This window comes from Pterocles gutturalis, unplaced genomic scaffold (assembly GCF_000699245.1).
Source record: "Pterocles gutturalis isolate BGI_N339 unplaced genomic scaffold, ASM69924v1 scaffold5175, whole genome shotgun sequence".
Taxonomy (NCBI): Eukaryota; Metazoa; Chordata; class Aves; order Pterocliformes; family Pteroclidae; genus Pterocles; species Pterocles gutturalis.
In genome coordinates this window covers 41,724-60,294 of record NW_010143225.1, presented here as the reverse complement: position 1 = coordinate 60,294, position 18,571 = coordinate 41,724, and the positions used below count along the sequence as shown (strand labels likewise).

Here is an 18,571-nt window from a genome sequence, read left to right as displayed (position 1 = left end):
AACCTGAAATGTTAAAAGCAAATTCGCTTCTGCATGGTGCAATGACAGTATTATGTGAGTTCGTATCCTAACCAAACCTGTATGACTTCTGCTTCCAACCCAAGCCTGTATAGCCACAGTCTTGCCACACATACTATGTAAGTCCTCCTACTTGCAACTCTTAGTCACTGTACCCTGAATAGGCTAAGAGTTCTCATTACAGCTTATGCAATCTTCACCAGATCAGCAACTGAACCGTCTACACATATTGCTGATTATACCCAAGTCAACTGTTAATCAATGTGGGCATTTATTTGAAACAGGTTAGACTGCTTCACTAGCTAACCTAACTTGTCTAGAACCAGCTCAGGAGTACTGGAATGGTCTTGCGTTGGGTTGCACAGATGCACCTTACTATGAGCAGTAGCAAGTGACAGTTGATTTCTATACCATGTAGTCCCCCCCATGTGGGGTTCAGTGCACTTCATGTGTGCACGCTGATATATTTTCTCTTTACCCAGTGTAATACATTATGATGGCTTCAAGATGCATTTTAGGAAGGCTTGTCTTAAGGATACAGTAATTACTATTCATAATTCAGATTTGTTAGAAATCAGTGTAATCAAATGAAAAGTAATTTGTGATGTGCAAGACCATCTACACAAGTGTATTCTCACATTGTAGAGTTATACTTTTTTCCCTGTGCCCCACTTCATCAGTGTAGTGATTTCAACAGCGTAAAAGCAAGAACTATAATGACCCTCAAAAGATACAGCAAGCAACTTCAATTATCACTGGAATGATTCATTTTCAGCATGGAGAATGGAAATACTCTGGAAAAAGAAATTGTCTGTGCATCTCCCTGGGGAACGTAATGTTTCCGTTCCAGTATTTCCTTAACAATATTGAAATTTTAATTTTGAAAGTCAAACTAAATCTTCCTCTCCTTCCCTTTGTCAGCTAAAAAAATGTATTTTAATATCTTGTCATTCCATTGACCTTCCTTTTTATGCAGTAACAGTAGTGGTTTTATGCACTATAAGCATTATTTAAAAAAAAATCAGATAAGCTAGCTGCTTCTAGTGCTATTACTTGAAATGAAATAAAAACCTTTTAAGGAATAAACTGTTTAAAATCCCAAAATATTAACAATTTATAAATGCAAATTTACAACGACAACTTATCTAAATTTAGGTTCAGCCCAAAAAGGTCAGCTGCATAACTAGACTTTCACAAAATTTAGGGATGTTTAGAGCTTGTAACCCTTTCTGCACACCTAAGGTTTTTTTTCTTTTATTTCTTAGCAAAGCCAAAAAAACCCTTCCCAGGGACTTCATAGTGATACAGCAGCTTGTAACAACTATGGCTTACGATGAACTCCTGTATCAATTTGTCCTACTACCACAAGTTGGCACTGAATATCTCTGAGCACATACTTATGTTTTTTCTTGTGCTTTTCAACGTTTCCTATCAAAAACTCAAGTCCAGGATTTTGCATTTCCCCTGTATTTGTGAGCAATAAATAAGCATCCTTCTTTCTACCCTCCCCTTCCTGCCTCCCCCTCTTCCTCTCATTTATTACTGCTCAAATTAATACAGTATAAATGCTCTGATGGTTAAGAAACTATGGCAAAGTACAGTAACTATAACTCACATTGTCAAAATTTTAACTCTAAATCTTCCCCCTTCACTTTTTCAGTTACAAAACAAAGTTTCAGTATTTTCAAACTCCCAAGGATTTTGGTTCAGGTGCCAAGGTCCTCCATAGGTAGCAGTCGGAGAGGTACCCTCTCTTCTGGGGGTACTGGTAATCAGTAAATTCAGAAGAGTTTTGATTTTTTGTGTTGCTTTGTTAAATCACATTTTGTGAAAATTTTGGATGCAAGTATTGAGACTGTATAGTGATAGGTGAGCTCTACAACCTTAGAGCTGCACACTAGAACATGTTTGAACAGCTCCCAGTAACGAACCAATGTTTTTAAAGATTTCTGTCTTCCTGTATAGTAAGGCTTTGTTATTTCCCCCCCCCCCCCTTTTAAAACATATGAAAAGATTACAATGCTTATGCAAATTCACCAAAGAACTATGCAGTTGGAAGAGAAACTGACTGCAAATAAGCACAACCCTAGTCCACCAGGATAACATAAATTATCCTTCCATTTGGTAATCATATTGTGAACTGAAGTGGAATCTCCAAGAGAAATTTTAAAGATCTGAAGTCATATTTATATCTCATTACAGGCTACATCATTACAAGTTAAGCCTACAAGGAAAAAAACCCAACCAAACAAGTCATTTTTAAGTAATCATAGAATCACAGAATGGCCTGGGTTGAAAAGGACCTTAAAGATCACCTAGTTTCAACCCCCCTGCTGTGGGCAGGGTTGCCAACCACTAGAGCATCCGGCCCAGGGCCCCATCCAGCCTGGACTTGAACCCCTCCAGGGATGGGGCATCCACAGCTTCTCTGGACAACCTGGGCCACTGCCTCACCACCCTCACAGTGAAAAATTTCCGCCTAATATCCAGCCTAAATCTCCCCTCTCTTAGTTTAAAACCATTCCCCCTCATCTTGTCACTATCAACCCCTGTAAACAGTTGCTCCCCCTCCTGTTTATCGGCTCCCTTCAAGCACTGGAAGGCCGCAATGAGGTCTCCCCAGAGCCTTCTCTTCTCCAAGCTCAACAAGCCCAGTTCCCTCAACCTTTCTTCATAGGAGAGGTGCTCCAGCCCTCTGATCATCTTTGTGGCCCTCCTCTGGACCCGTTCCAAAAGCTAATCACCAGATAATTTTGGTGGCCAAATACATAGCACTTCCAACCATCCAAGAAACGCAGTAATAGTTTTAAAATATTCTTCGTGAAGAACTGAGCTACTACTTCTCACACCAAATCAGGAAGTGAGAAAATACCGAGACAAGTCAACTGGAGTGAAATTGCTTTAATAAGGAATTAAAGGGGGCTGGTAAAGAGCTCTATCAAGTGTATACTCAGCCTAATTTCTGCTTGAAAGGCAAAGAGATGGAAAATTCCATAGCCAAACTGGGATACAGAGCAAAAGTGTCACGGTTTGTAAAGCAACCACATGCCAAACAATGGAATTTAAGCCTATATTCTTGCCTATATATCTCTGGCCTGTATTTTTTTAGTAGTTCACATTTACTTTCAAATGTAATTTAGGTACTTCCAAATCTATATTTTCTTGGAAATCAGTTGGACTTTGACTCATGAGTCTGAAAGCTCATCTTGCATTTTACAACAGCCAATTTTCTTACTAGGCTAGTGAATCACTTAGTAATTTTAAAAAATGTTATTCAGTATCTTCTGTGTCTCTTTAATATTGCAAATATTTATAGCTATATTTACACAAAAATTAATTTAAATCAACAAGAAAAAAATTTGTCAGTCCTCTCCACACCAAAAGAAGTGGGCCTCTCACCACAAGAAGGACATGGAGGTGCTGGAGCAGGTCCAGAGAAGGGCAACGAAGCTGGTGAAGGGTCTGGAGCACAGGTCTTATGAGGAGTGGCTGAGGGAGCTGGCGTTGTTTAGTCTAGAGAAGAGGAGGCTGAGAGGAGACCTCATCACTCTCTACAACTACCTGAAAGGAGGGCAAAGTGAGGTGGGTGCTGGCCTCTTCTCTAAAGTAACAAGTGATAGGACAAGAGGAAATGGCCTCAAGTTGCACCAGGGGAGGTTTAGGCTGGATATTAGAAAAAATTTCTTCACTGAAAGAGTGATCAGGCATTGGAACAGGCTGCCCAGGGAAGTGGTGGAGTCACCATCCCTGGAGGTGTTCAAGAAATGTGTAGATGTGGTGCTTAGGGACATGGTTTAGTGAGTTGGGTGGTGTGGGTTGACGGTTGGATTTGATGATCCTTGAGGTCTTTTCCAACTTTAATGATTCTATGATTCTATGAAAATTAATACTTAGCCTAAAAGAAGGATGGTATTTATTCAAAGCCGAGATGGTATTTAGAAATGTCTCACTAACTCTAATTCAGGCACATAAATGTAATATGTAGGTAAAGGGGAATTTAATTTCCCACAATTTTTTGTTTTCCTCTCTGCTGTTTTCCCCATTTTCATAAATCCCTTCATAGTATTTGTGTTGCCTGATGGAATCAGGGAACAATGTACAACAATGCCCCAAAGTTACATTGAGACTTTCAGTCCAACTGAGATTTGGATAGGTGTCCTAAATTTTGAAGGTTATGGTTATCAGTACTTGTACTGCACTGGAGTCTTTGCAAACAGATGGTTCCAATTATATAGTCAATATTTTCAAAGAGGAACAAATGCTTTTTTGAAATAGGAAATGTAATGAGTACTGATCAATAAATATTTCTGCAGTAACATGAGAAATATATAACCATTTGGATAAGTTTTTCCTAATGATGGTTGTATGTCCTATTAAAAACAAAGAAATGGCAGAGGAAACTGTTTCCATTGTTTTAGTCTTTGACTATTGAAATCAATTTTCCCTTTACCATGGGAAATAATTATTATCCTTATAGACATAAAAAGGTAGCAGTACATTTTGGTAGTGGGGAAAAAAATCTGAAATTAAAAAAAAATCAGAGATAAATTTTATAACAAAAGTAGAAATTTTAGAGTAGACCCAGGGTGTGAATCTTATCACATCAAGAGTTTTTTTTTTTTTTAACCTTAGTATTTCTGTGTTTCTGATTATTTCATTAATTAGTATTTTATACTTTTTGGACAGAAGAAGTAAAGGCTGTGAAATCAGTGACCACAAGAGATGAAGATCTAGGTTAAACATCTTTCAGCCATGCAACACTTTTTACAACATTGTCCTCAAATGGCTTACATCACCTTTGTCTTGGAACAGACTCCACAAAGAGTGCTACCTCCTAATTCCTATCACAACTGTATTTGTAGAATCATGGAATAACTTGGGTTGGAAGGGACCCTTAAAGGTCACCTAGTCCAACCCCCTGCAATGAGCAGGGACATCTTCAACCAGATCAGGTTGCTCAGAGCCCCGTCCAACATGGCCTTGAATGTTTCCAGGGATGAGGCATCTACCACCTCTTTGGGTAACCTGTTCCAGTGTTTCACCACCCTCATAGAAGAAAAATTCTTCCTTATATCTAGTCTGAATCTACCCTCTTTTAGTTTAAAATCATTAACCCTTGTCTAACACAACAGACCCTACTAAAAACTCTGTCCCCATCTTTCTTATAAGCCCCCTTTAAATACTGAAAGGCTGCAATAAGGTCTCCCCAGAGCCTTCTCTTCTCCAGGCTGTGCAACCCAACTCTCTCTTTCTGAGCTGTGAGCGCGCATTGTTGGCTCATGTCCATCTTTTCATCCAGCAATGCCCCCAAGTCCTCCTCTGCAGGGCTGCTCTCATTTTCAGACATACACTGTTCAAAGTCAGATCTTGACTTGACACAACTAACAGAAATGGACGTGTTTGCAAGTATCTACATATAGGGCTTATGTCAACAATAATAAATGGTGATAATTAGATACAAAATAATCTGGGGGTATGAGTCAGCACTACATTACTCCAGTGGGATAACTGCAGTGTAAAACAAGACTAGCACAGGGCTGAGGGAAGGTTCATTATTGCTGTTGTTATAATTCTCTTGCATTTCCATGACAAATTACACTGCTATAATGAGAGGTCCCACCAGCTCTCCATGATGCCTCCTATCACTCGGTATTAATGATCATTCTTTTTTTTATGCAGTGCAGAAAATAAGGCATATCTGCACCTGTTGGAAATATCTTTTAACTCTGAGGACTCGTGGTGGTGTCTGTGGATGTATTACATATTTCACAATTGCACAAATTTGAAGGAAAGTTTTGATTTGCCAAGGTCATACAAGCTGTCAGTGGTACAGGCAAATTTCTCAGCTCTCAGCTCTTTGTTCTAACCAGTAAGCTTTCTTTGTATTTTGTGTGCAGCTACAACCCCGGAAATTATTCTTTCCCCAACAGTTACAGCACAGGTAGGCATGGTGTAGCTTTATTTACCCTGTCTCCACAGTAATATTTCATTTCTAAGCTCAAAGAACTCTCTCTTGGGGTAAAAAGAGTAATTTGCTCTCCAGGTTAAATCTATTCTTGGGTTTTTCTTTTGAGCCAAGAGGCTAGAAATTACTGTGACAGATGAAGTGATGATTTTTATGATGTGGAGACTTGTCCACAGGAATGAAACTAAAATCTCCAAACCCATTTCTCACATTGGCTTTTAGACAGCTGTCAGGTAATAACTGTCGTTGACTTTTGTCACTGTGGACAACGTTTGAATTAGTGAATGGCTCCATCAGAGTGGAGCACTCCTATGTAGAGTGACACTTTCTGTCAATTTTTTTGTCATTTATTCTGAATACACTTGAACCAGACATGGAACTAATATTAAAAATTTCTGTTCAAATTTCTTCCAACACTGAGAAGCATTTGAACATTGTGTCTGGAGTTTTAGTGCTCTATCGTTTCGGAAGAACTGTTTCACGGGGATTTTCAGAGACTAGAACAAGATGTTTGAGAGGGTGCTTACAGATATTGAAAATAAACAATAACATTTCTCACAGATATGACCATTTCAAGCAAATGGTTATCTTGTGGACTTTGTTAGGAACTAACTGGATTTTCGTGAGATAATGTGAAGCTTCACTTCTGCCTTGTATTTAGTCAGTAACTGCTGTAGCCAATGTCAGGTGGGCGGATGGTATCTTCTCAAGCAGGCATCAGGCAAAATTTCAGTTTTGAGGGTCCAGGTCCACCTCATCTGCCCCACACTTGATGACTGATTGGGCTGGCCAAAGTCTTCAGGAAGGAATCAGTTAAAAGTGGCCTGATACCTTTCTAGTTTCAGGGTTCCAGTCTTCACCGTTAATCCAAAAAAAGACATGAGAACTGGCATTCGATACTTCAGGAGCATTTCCTGTGTCTTACTTTGAGACTGCATTTCAGAGCTTACTTATAGGTATGGAAAGGAAGGAGACGTTTCCTTGGTTCCCAGATGTCTCTCTGTAGCTCTGTTTGTAATCGTAACAGCAGGAAAATTTTAATAGTAGTGATTTACAGTTATTTTTTTACAGAGAACAAATATTTTTTATTCTCTAAGTACATAGCAAGGAAAATACTGCTCCTTAACTAAATTGAGTTAATATTTCTGTCCATTTTATGAGCTAAGAATATACAGTTTAATTTCCATGGGTGCAGAATATGAACAAAAGAGGATCTGTAGCACAACAAGGCACAGTACCTCTGGAAATCAAATTATATATTCTGAAAATATGAAACACTTCCCAAATGATGGAACAGAAATAAACACTTTAATTTTCCCCTTTTAAAAATGTTCTTCTATTCTGTTTAATAATATTAGTTATCCTTCTCAATATAATTGAGTAAGAAGATTATTTTACTGATTGATAAAGCAAAGCAAATAGAATTAAGTGATTTGCTCAACTAAAGAGAATTAGTCAGCGGCACAACTGGAAATAAAGCCCAGCAGCTCTAACCTGAAGCATCCCATCTTAACCCGAAAGGCTTCTGTAACTTTAGATAATTAAACACTAGAACTGTAGAGATTTTATACCTTTACAGGTTAAGATTCTCCTGCAGTCATCTCACTGAGTTTTTAAAAGGTGCGTCTTCCTCATCATTTTAATTTATAGTGTCCAAAATAGAGAACTCATAAAAAGAGAAAAGTGCAGAAGAGAGTCTACAGGAATATTGTTCCTATTAGGGTCAGAGATTCATCCATGCAAAATAATATGAAAGCTGGAGCTGAAAGGCAGCATCACTTTTCTTTCATTAACTACAACAGTTATATGACTGGATCATTTACTTAAAGAGAACAGTTGAGTCAGGATTAAAAAGAAATTATAGGAAGCTGTTCCAGTTAAGACTTTTTAATTTGTTAATTGAAAATGATAAGGAAAATCCCCAATTAATTTGTATAATTTCCAAAAGATCCTAAATAATTTAAAGGTCTCAGGAGTCTGATTCACAAGCAGGGACAAGTTACACAGAGGCATTGTGTTTGAACTGTAGACAGTTAATCAACACAGCTTATGCTGATTTTGTTTTGTTTTATAACTATAAAGTGTTGCAGTTCTGGAGCTTCTTTCAGCAGAAACACAACCTAGTCAAGCATAATTTGATGATCTTTAAGGTCCTTTCCAACCCAAAACATTCTATGATTCTGTGATTCTATGATAGTGGGTATGTAATTGCATGCATCTGGACTGCATCTTGCAATGTGTGTTCCTGCATGTGAGCCAAGGTCTCTCAGCTTATTTTTAGAAAGATCTAGGTGCTAGACTTAAAGAAATATTTGAATTGTTAAAGATGTTGTTTAGGGAGTGAAGGCCTTAGAACTTGCATATGTAATTCTCATTGAAATCAGCAATAACAGGTTGCTTCGGTTCCCTTCCATATGAACATCCGTACCCAAGCCAGCCTCTGTAATGACCAGTTTAATCTCTTACACTGCTTAGGGGTTGCTGTATGCTCTGTGCCTCAGAATGGCTAAATTTGTGTATTTCAACCAGGTATCCTATTTTCCAAAGATGTTTTTTCTTCGTGACTATATGATTAATTTGTTTCCATTGACAGTGAATAATTGAACCTCAGTATTGCCTGTTTTGCTGTTCAAAAATCCACAGAAAAAATGTGCCCTTATTCCCTTTCACTGTCTTGTAGCAGTGCTATTTAGTAGTGCCAGTTCACAGCTTGCTGTCTGTGGCTGGATTGTGTAAAATGCAGATCGGTCCAGAAGTTGATTCCACGGTGTTACAATAGGAAAAAGTACAAATCTGCTCTAATTCTGATTTTAAATATTTAAATATTTAAACCCATTTGCCCAAAACAGACCAATTTCTACTTTTGTAATTATTATTTGAAATTTTCACATAAAATAAATAAATGAATACAACTAAACAGCAGAAGTTCATTTGGAATTCCAGAAAGGTAGTTGCATTTATGTGGGGCAAGTTGAAGACTCAATTTCATAATATCATTGCTTTTTACTGCTTGTTTGATAGGTCCCATTTTCAGGTTGCCAGGCATTTCAAAAAACTCAAAACATGGCTAGATGTGTTTTGGGAGGTATAATCCCCATATTAAACACATGGGATTGAAACAGGGACGATGAGTACTCCTGTACAATGTGAATTTCAATAAAGATGACAAGAGCCTCCCTGGAAGGCAGCCACACACAAGTACAGTTATGTGCATCATTTTGACAATAAGCTTGTTCCCAGTAGGTTTTTGTGAAGGAAAAGGCTGCACGGATATTAACAAATGAGAAAGGACACTATAGCAATGAGTATGAGAGAGACCCACCATTCCCACCTTTTTTTTTCTTTTTTTTTTTTTTTTTTCCTGCAGTTACCTTAACTTGACCAGCAAAAAGTGATCAGCACCTTCTCAGCTGTCTCAGGGATCCCTAAACTTAAGCAAGGTGACTACAAGCAGCAGTGCCTAGCATTGCAGACGTACACTAGTCTGATTGCAGAGACTACTGGAGTGTAGTGACCCTTGTGTCACTGGGAATCCAGCCACACATTGGAAGTAGCCTCACGCATCAATCATTGAGATTCTGGACATTATGGTCTCCTTACCCATATGTCCTGCATTTGTTTCAGCACACTTTTATTTCCGTAGTCTTTAGAGTTATACAATGCTCAGTTACCCTTGAATACCTACGCATATGGCATGCTGTTTTCTGCAAACAAAATTGCTCTAGAGCCCTGTGCCAATATTTTCTTCTCTCCCTAATCCCCATCGGTGAGAAAGTAGCGGTGGTCCCAAGAACTGATGTCATTAATCTAATTCATCAAATACCTTAAAGTCATTTAATGTTATTAAATAATAACACGAATTGCCATTAGTAATAGGATGCTATTGTCTCTGATAGAATTAGTTTTCAAAGAAGCTCTATGAGATCATTGTTAAATCTCTTTCAGAGACTGGGAGAACAAAACACAAAATTATTAACTCCCTTGCCTAAGACTGCAGATCAAAGTGTCAGCCAGAACTGGGGCTGGCTTCAAGAAGCTAATCTTGATTTTAAAAGCGAGCCAAATACTTTCAATCCAGGCACGAAAGCACCATAACTAGGATATGCAAGTTTAAAACAGCTAGACTTAAGATGAACAAAATTTTCACTTATTCTCATTTTCTTGGGAGCAGTCATGTTCCCAAGCTTTTCTCCCATGACTATATAGTCTGAAACCCTATTCTTAGGTCCTTCCCCTACATATATTTAAAAATATTGATGCAATCACATGATCAAAGGCTTAAGAGAAAAGAAAACACCTATTAAAAAAAATTATACAAAGCAACAATATGAAAGCTGCCTTTTAGCAAAAAACTATGCTGGCAACTAGAATGCCAGAAAGACTTCAGTGAAGACAGGGAAGATAGTTCTGGGTAGAACTGATGCATTTTTCAGATGTGTCTATGTAGCAGTGAATGTAATGAGGTTTTCAGAGCAAAGACTCAGAACACAACATTTTGTGTTACGTAATTTAGAAACAAAGTCTCATGTTTGTAGAAAGAGTTTTACATCTATGAGCCGTGATATCCTTTCGCTGCCAATAATCTTCTAATTGTACATATAATTGTCATTAATGACAGAGGCCAGAAAATAAATACTCTGCATCTGTTCCCCGTGGTGTTCTCAAAGGAAAACTTGCCACTCCAAAATTGTCTCTCCTCGTGCTTTCAACGGAACAGATTTTCAGCTGTTGCACATTGACATAGCCTTGTTAATACCGGCTCACATGGACTGATAATTTGATCAAAAAACAAATTACTCTTACATAAAATGGGAGTAAGTTGTTCTAGACCTGCAAATCTCCCAAGAGCTAAGACAGGCCACCATAAAAGCAAGGGTTATAAACTTGAATTTATTATAGACAAATAAGGTTTTGGCCTATGAATTCTCTTTGCCTATTAAGTTAATGAGCCTTGACAAAACAATCATCTGAGGAGTAGATGACAAATTATCTGGAGCAGCAATTTGAAAGGCGTTGGCTGGCTTACAAGCATTTCAGTTGGGAGAATATGGCATCATGTTCCTCTGGAAGAGTTATTTGTCAAACTAAATTTCTTGCAGTTCAGCAGCAGATTTTCAGCATTGGAGAGCTGAGATACAACAATGACTGCAGTTACCAAAACAAGCAAATAATCCCTGTCCATTCCTCACTAATGCTGAGGCTGACAAATTCTGAAGAAAAACTCTTTCTAGGAAGCCTGCAGAAAGTCAGGGAGGTATCTTTTTATTTTTGCCTGGAGATCATGGAAGTGTGTAATGTAATGTGTAAATGAATTTGAGGAATTCAGGTGAGTAAAGGCAGACCTTTCAAAAGACGTGGTCAATAGTTGGAAGACTTTTTTGTAGTACATCTTCCAATAGAGATGGTGGTATCAGAGCTGCAGATTTAAAACAAGGTCTTTTTATGGATTAATTCTTCCAAATATTCAACACAATGCAGCCCTGAGACACATCACCTTTGTGAAATTTAGGGCTGCGTACAATGAACGCTTCTGCAAAAACAGCCATTTGGTTTAGGGTTAACATGGGATTAATACTTTTCCAAAATCTGTTCTCCAACTGTGAATACTGAGTCCATTTGGAAATTGGATCATGGTATATGCTGTAAAGCTGTCACTTTCCTCACCAAAGGCATTTGGTGAAATATCGTTTCAAGTGTATTCCTCCATGGTCAAATTCCAAGAGTCCTATGGAAAAGTAAACAGTATTTGAAAACATCAAAAACTGTTGTATTTTCCATCTGAATGTTATTTCACATTAGGAAGGAAGTATAAATTATAGCAATCTGTTGCCTCTACCACAGCATGTAGCAGAGCATAGTGCAGAGCATTTAACCATGAACTGTGTCTTTTCTCTTCTCTGTTCTTTTTGCAGTTTTTGTTGGACTATTGAAATAATCAAACGGATTAAATACACAGAGACTAGAGCTTAATTTTACGTCAAAGCGTAATGAAAAAAAATTAAACCTTGTTCTTAAAGAGAGTTGTTAACTGACACTCAATAGAACAAAACCCAGCTTTTAAATTTCTGATGTCAGGTCATCAAATGTTTGATGATCAAATATTTAATCAATCACACACTAAAGCAAAAGGATGTACAGAATTATACCTTCAGGGGGCAAAATGGCCTAGGTCTATGAGCTCTCCAAGGCTTTGCTGATCATTGTTATGAGTATCTGGTCTGCAGAAAGTAGGTTTAACAGATTCACCCTTTTCCCCCAAACTAACCCCATAGTCCTGACAGTCGTGCCATAGAGATCGGCCATTCAGCAATGAATTGCATCTCTCTGTGTTTAGCAAGCCACAGTCTACTCCTCAGTGCTCCCAATACACAACTCCATGGCCCCAAATTCCCCTAGAACCCGCTTGTTCATCTTTCCAGTTCAAGTTCGTCCCTTTCTTTCTAAAGGAACCATTTTAAAAGTAAGAGAATTTTTACAACGATCTCTTCTGTTGTCTGTCTCTAAACACTGTGGTGCTTACAGATAAATTACTCCCATGTACTCTGTACCTAAAGACCTGAAATTATTTTACTATTTCTTGGCTAATTATTTGCTTTAAGATAATACTTGCAGAGAAATTCAAATATTGTGGATAGATCTGTTAGTGCCTAGCACCCTTCTGGAGTCATTTATACCATTATAAAATGTTGACCTTATCAGTGTTTTTCACCCATATTTGCACTAGCCTGAACGTTTTGACTAATCACTTTGTCCAGTGATTAACCATCTTTTTACAAATTCTAGAAGCTACACAGTTTTCATTCTAATAAACTGACGGCTTCTGCATGGTCTTACCACATCTGTTACATTCTTCCTTAGCACTTGTCTTATTGTTTTTTAAATTTAGCTTCTATTTCATAGCACTGCAATGCCTTTCACAGCTGTTCATCTAATCCCTGGGGTTTCTTTCCTGTTACTGTATCTTATATTAATTTACCAATTTACTTTCCACTTACACGCTTCTGCTCTCCTCTTCCCACATCACTTTTTTCTTTGGAAAGTGTTTTCTGTGGAAAATGTCAATGATCAAAGTTCCAAATAAAATTATTTGTCTTCTGCTCCAGAATACAGAAAATGATAGCTTTTTTCCTGACAAAGGAAGCACTCAGCACCTTCTTGAAAACTCGTGCCTAATCATTCTTCTATCTCCCAACTCTTGTTTGCAAATAGTTTGCAAACTAATTCGTAGTGCAAATACTATCCTAGTAGACTACACAAGAATATGTGGGTTATACTAGTATACAGTTTTGGATATTATGTTTCTAGTATGCAGTTTTGGACATGTTTTTCTTTATTAAATATTTCTCAGGAGGCAATCTCTGACAATATTGTATACAAGTTGTTCCATTACTTCATTATGGAAAATATTCATAATTTCAGATTTTGCTAACAGTTCTCTCAGAGCACAGTTAACCTAGGGAATGTTAAATTTTAGATGTGGTCTCAACCATGGCTTGGTAAGGGAGGTGATTATTTTTTGCTCCATTTCTTCTGAATGGCTTAGGCAGCCACCTTGTAAACCTGAAGATGCTCGGTGAACAAAGTATGCAAAACACAGAAATAAAATGGCTGAATCAAACCAAATTACTACAGCTTTCAGTGTAGTCTTAGTCACTTTCCATCCAGAGAAACAAACACTGAATTAGGTAACCTAGTTCAGAGCACCATTCCAATGGATCAAAACACTGCCTCTCGTCATCACTGGATTTTGGATGACCAAAATTATATACCCAGGTAGCATATATTTTCCAGTGGTGCAGATGTGAAAGCATGGTTAAAAACAAGCACAAGCTGTAGAGAAAAGAAGATCTATGGTGAAGATGCAAACTATGAGATAAATCTAGTGAGGTTCATGCAGCCTAACGAAGGAGGTGAGGAAGAAGCGCATGCAGTACCTGGTGATCTCAGAGTCAGGGAGCAGGCCTACGTGGTAGTGGGGATAGGGAGCTGTAAGAAGGAAGCTTTTGTCACACTCGACAGGGGAATAGTGCCTAGGAGAAGGTGGTTTATCACACAGTTTGTTCACAGTGCTGTAAACAGGTTCAGGAGGCCTGGTGATACAGAGACAAGAGTAAAAGGTCAGGTGTGTATTAGTGGCTGAGAGTCTAGAGAAAACACAACAATCATTTTACAAGCATGCACAGCAAATCTGTCGAGACCTTTTCAGTAGGGCTTTTCTGACCAGTAAAGTGTGCTGTTAAAGGAAACATTAGAATTTTATAACAGTATTACTATATACAAGCAACTGCATATAAAGATATACACAATGTAAGTGGGCCGTAAAACTGGCTTATGGGAAGTGTGGCACTGAAAGGGAAAATATTCTCTCTGAAGTTCAGTGATGAATATTCCCACATGCTCTGCTTTCTTTATTTTTTCAGTCTAACATTACTTCTGAACAGCTTTCTGTGATCTTAACTTTGAGCATTGCATAAAAGAAAATATGTTTATTACCTGAAAAGAAGTACTTTTTGCTCATCAATTTAAGATAAAGATGAAGTACATATTACTTTTTAATACAACATGCTCCTACCCCTATGAGCTGGGGCTTTGCGAGTAGAGCTGTGGTCAAAGTGAGCCATATCCTGTAACACTGATGATGACAAATTGTGTAAGCAATTCATCTCTTTGGCAGGCACTTCATTTCATTGGAAGAGTTCTTTGCTCTCTTTTCAGATTCAACCTTCAGAATCTGATTATGCAGACCACATCTCAAACAGTTAACCTCGCTGACAAGGCTACTGCGATTGCACTTGCACTGCTGCTCCAAATCACAGATAGCAGTCTGCGAAGCTAGATAGAAAGAATAATATCCCAAAACTGACACTATCAGGTCAGGTAATATTTCTCTCCTGCTGTCTTGAGACCAACCGCTTGGGAAAGGCAATACTTACCATGAACCTCCCAGGGAGCTGCAATGGGAGAGGGGAGGAAGGGATGTAGCCTTTAGTATCAACCAGACAGGGATCCACAGGAGACAATCAGCAAACAGTTTTCAAAACAATGTACCACACAGTATGTTTCCCATCATTCAACTTCTGTGTTGGCCCCAGCAGATACCTCTGGGACTACCGGCAGAGTGCAACTTGACTCATCATTTCCCAAAGTTTCTGTTCTAAAGAGTGCCAAGATGCAATTGCTGTCATATCCTCGCGTCTGCCAGGAGATCCAGGGTATGCCGCTGTCTTTAATCTCAGCAATACAGTATTAGCTAGATGAAAATCTTATTTCAGAAGCCTGAAAATATCAAGAGGCCAAGCAGTTAATGAACTCTTTTTGTTCTTCTGGCTGCACTGTGCCTCACATGGGTGTGGTTTTTGCTGTGACTTTCACAGGTACCAGAATTTATTACAGTCATGGATGCACTGGCAGATACAGAGAACATATTTTCCTTTGTTGTTAGCTTCTGGTTTTGTCCTTTGGGGGAAAGGAGTAGCTGCTTTACTTAAAAATTGGTCTCACTCAATGCTAATAACATTATTCATAGCGATCTGACATATGATCTGAGAACTCTCTGTGCTTGACTTTCCCAGGGAAAACTTTACAGTTAAAAAAAGGCAAGTTAAGATTACCAAATATCAAAATAGCAAAGCTGTCACTCATTTGGTTATAAAGCATTCTCTCAAGCATTTAGTAAAATCCCTTTAAAAATGTTTAAGGCAGCAACTCTTTTTTATCAACATATTTCACCCTTGTTTCAGAGGGTTGGATTTAATAATTTATTTACTAAATCAATTGCTGCTTTCAATACAAAAAAAAAATCCAGAGAAAAACCCCACTTATAGTATTTTACTTTAGACCAATACTGCCTTTTATTCCCTCAGAAATCACTTTTGCTTTTAGGTAGTATATCAAAGAGCAAGTACAAATATCAAATATAAATGATACCTACTATGAAAACTGAAGAAATATTGTCCCAGTGCAGAAAGATGAATAAAAACTGTAGGTCTCTCCATGGTTTAAAACACTAACCAGTCCATAAACAACTTGCTAGCTTCCTATATTCAAGTTACATGTCTTCTCTGAGTAGTACGTGACATAAGAGAACCCCTTGGATATATTGTGAATGCTCAAACTACACTGAGTCACCAGTGAGTGACCATCCAACCTTGTACTGGGATGCAGATCATGCCACAGAGATGGATAGGTATGAGGGATTGCTCTGTTAATTGACAATTACAAACTGCTTCCAAAACCAAAATGAAGGTAAATGTTCAACATCTACCTAGATGTTGAGACCAAATTAGTCCTTCAAATATAAGGACAGAGCCCTAACAAAATGCCTTGCGACACCCAGCAAATTTTAAAATGTTTAGTAGTTTTCACTCCTTTCAGTCCTGCTGCGTACTAAGATAACAGAAAATTGGAACAAGCCACCATGTTGATGTATAAAGTCATATACTCACTGCTTTTGTAAAGTTGTATACCCACTGGTCTGAGATCATCATAGCCACCTATTTAACATCAGACACCATTCTTCAAGGTCATTAAGATCATGGACTGAACTGGTTCTTTAGAAACCTTCATACTACTCAGATGCATATGCGAATACTGCCAATTGTGCAGCTGGGCCCTGGCTGCACATTTTATTGGCACAGAAAAGCAAGAACTTGAAAAATAAGCAGTATGTAACATTAGGGGTCCAGCTCAGATCAATAGAAACTCATTTTCTTTCTCAATTTAATTTAGTAAATATAAATCAAATAGTGGGAAAATAGTTGAAAGTAGGATAAAAAATGGAAAGGAGGAGAATGATTAAAACAATCTGGGCAGACCACTGTCCTGGTCATATGAACTGTGCTTCATGTAGGCCAGTAATCCTCAAAAGTAATATGAGAAACTTGCTGCAACAGGCTGTCTTCAAATATCCTCCTGACTCTTCACCTTCTCTATGGCAAACTAGTACTTACCTACAATAGTACCTACTTTGGAAGACAACAATCCCTAATAATAATAATAATAATAATACCACCCAGCTTTATTAAATGATTCTTCTAACGCAGCATTTTCTCTTCCTATTTACATTTCTCCTCACAGGAAGAAGAAGGAAAAAATTCTATCCAATTGGATCAGCCCACCTGGTAAATCCTGTCTTACATATCTTCTTCTACAGTGCCATGACAGAGACAGGTGGTCTTCTCTCAAAGCATGGGGTAAGGAGAATGCTATTTAGAAATAATTTCTAATGTGTCATTCTGAAAAAATACAGCCAAGGTCACCTCAACTTTTCTTGCAAAATAATTAGGAGCCAGACTGAACATAAACACTGAGACCTTATTTTATGATGCATTAATTCTTCAAATGAATCTAAAAACATGTAGCAGATCATTTAGCATGCTGCAACAGAAGTGTAAAACCTAGATATATATTATTTAAGGACTGATTCACTGTAGTTTGTTTGCAGTTGCATCACTTTCAGACACAGCAGGTAGGGCTCCAGAAGTTTTGTCTTATTTAAAATAAATACTAAGCAGTTTTTTGTAATTTTTAAAATGAGAAAGAACAAAGAACGATGTTATGGAATTTATTTTGTCCATTGTCTTCCTTTTCTTAATACTTATGCAAAAAATCCCCTTAAATGCCAAATGTGTGAACATTACTGTGTACTTCTTGGATAACTGTAATATCTATTTTAACAATTATTTATCTAATATGGCTCTACTCTGAAAAACAACTGCTGCTGTAACTTCTTATGTAGCAGATCTGCTCCTTTTCTGTCTTTAAACTGTTTATTTAGTGACAAACATATATTCTGGTTCTCTGTCTTTATCAGTGAGCTGAAAACCAAGCTCTGTGTTAAACAAGAGCAGGACAATCAGGCATACAGTGGTAGAGGAAAGGCAACAGAAAATGTAAGTAGTAGCACAGCTGGGCTTGAGCATGACTCAGTAGACTATTCAATCACAAGAAAGAGAATCAAGTCACCCAATGCCACAAAGTAAGCTTTTAAATGCTGGTATGAGCTGCAGATAGTCATAAACTACTTTTTAATTAAAATAAATAAATTGAAAGCTGGAATAGTTAATCAGTATAGACCTATCTGCAATGAGGCACAATTTCCACAGAAAGGTATAAGTAATTGGTGGAAAAGCTAACAGGAACAGTGGGAGGTACAAGATTGATCTGACACTGGGTTTATTTATTTATTTCATAACAGACAGTGTAAAGAAAGCAAATCTTCCTAGTTGTTTCTAGTCCTTAGTATTCCTTGTTTGGATCACTATGGTGTTATTGGTTCAGGCTGGCTTTATTGAACAGCAAAAGTTATAAGAAAATGGTGTTATTAAAACCATTCTCTCTTCAGTGTCAGGCAGGTCCTCAATTTAATTTTAACTTTTTCTCTTACGGAATCCTGTTTGGTAGGGTTCAGTTGCTAACAGATAGCAGATTAAATGACAACAGTTTCATTTTTTTTTTTAATTTTAAAACGTTTTATTATATGGAAAGAAACCAGCTAAGCTCTCTCAGCATATTGAGCATGCAGGGCTATAGCCAGGAAATGCCTAATTCAATCTTAGAGAAAATAAATCTCTCAAGGCTACAAGTTTC

At 37.8% G+C, this 18,571-nt stretch overlaps 1 protein-coding gene across 1 annotated transcript in view; it reads right to left on the bottom strand.

The window, feature by feature from the left end:
- The window catches only part of LOC104469904 (disks large homolog 2-like), a gene marked incomplete at both ends in the record, with an annotated part of 83,987 nt that overhangs the window by 43,728 nt on the left and 21,688 nt on the right, over positions 1 to 18,571 (bottom strand). Inside the window, one exon of the mRNA XM_010084641.1 lies at positions 13,918 to 14,073. Coding sequence (XP_010082943.1) covers positions 13,918 to 14,073 — 156 coding nt within the window. The remainder of the gene's footprint in view (positions 1 to 13,917; positions 14,074 to 18,571) is intronic.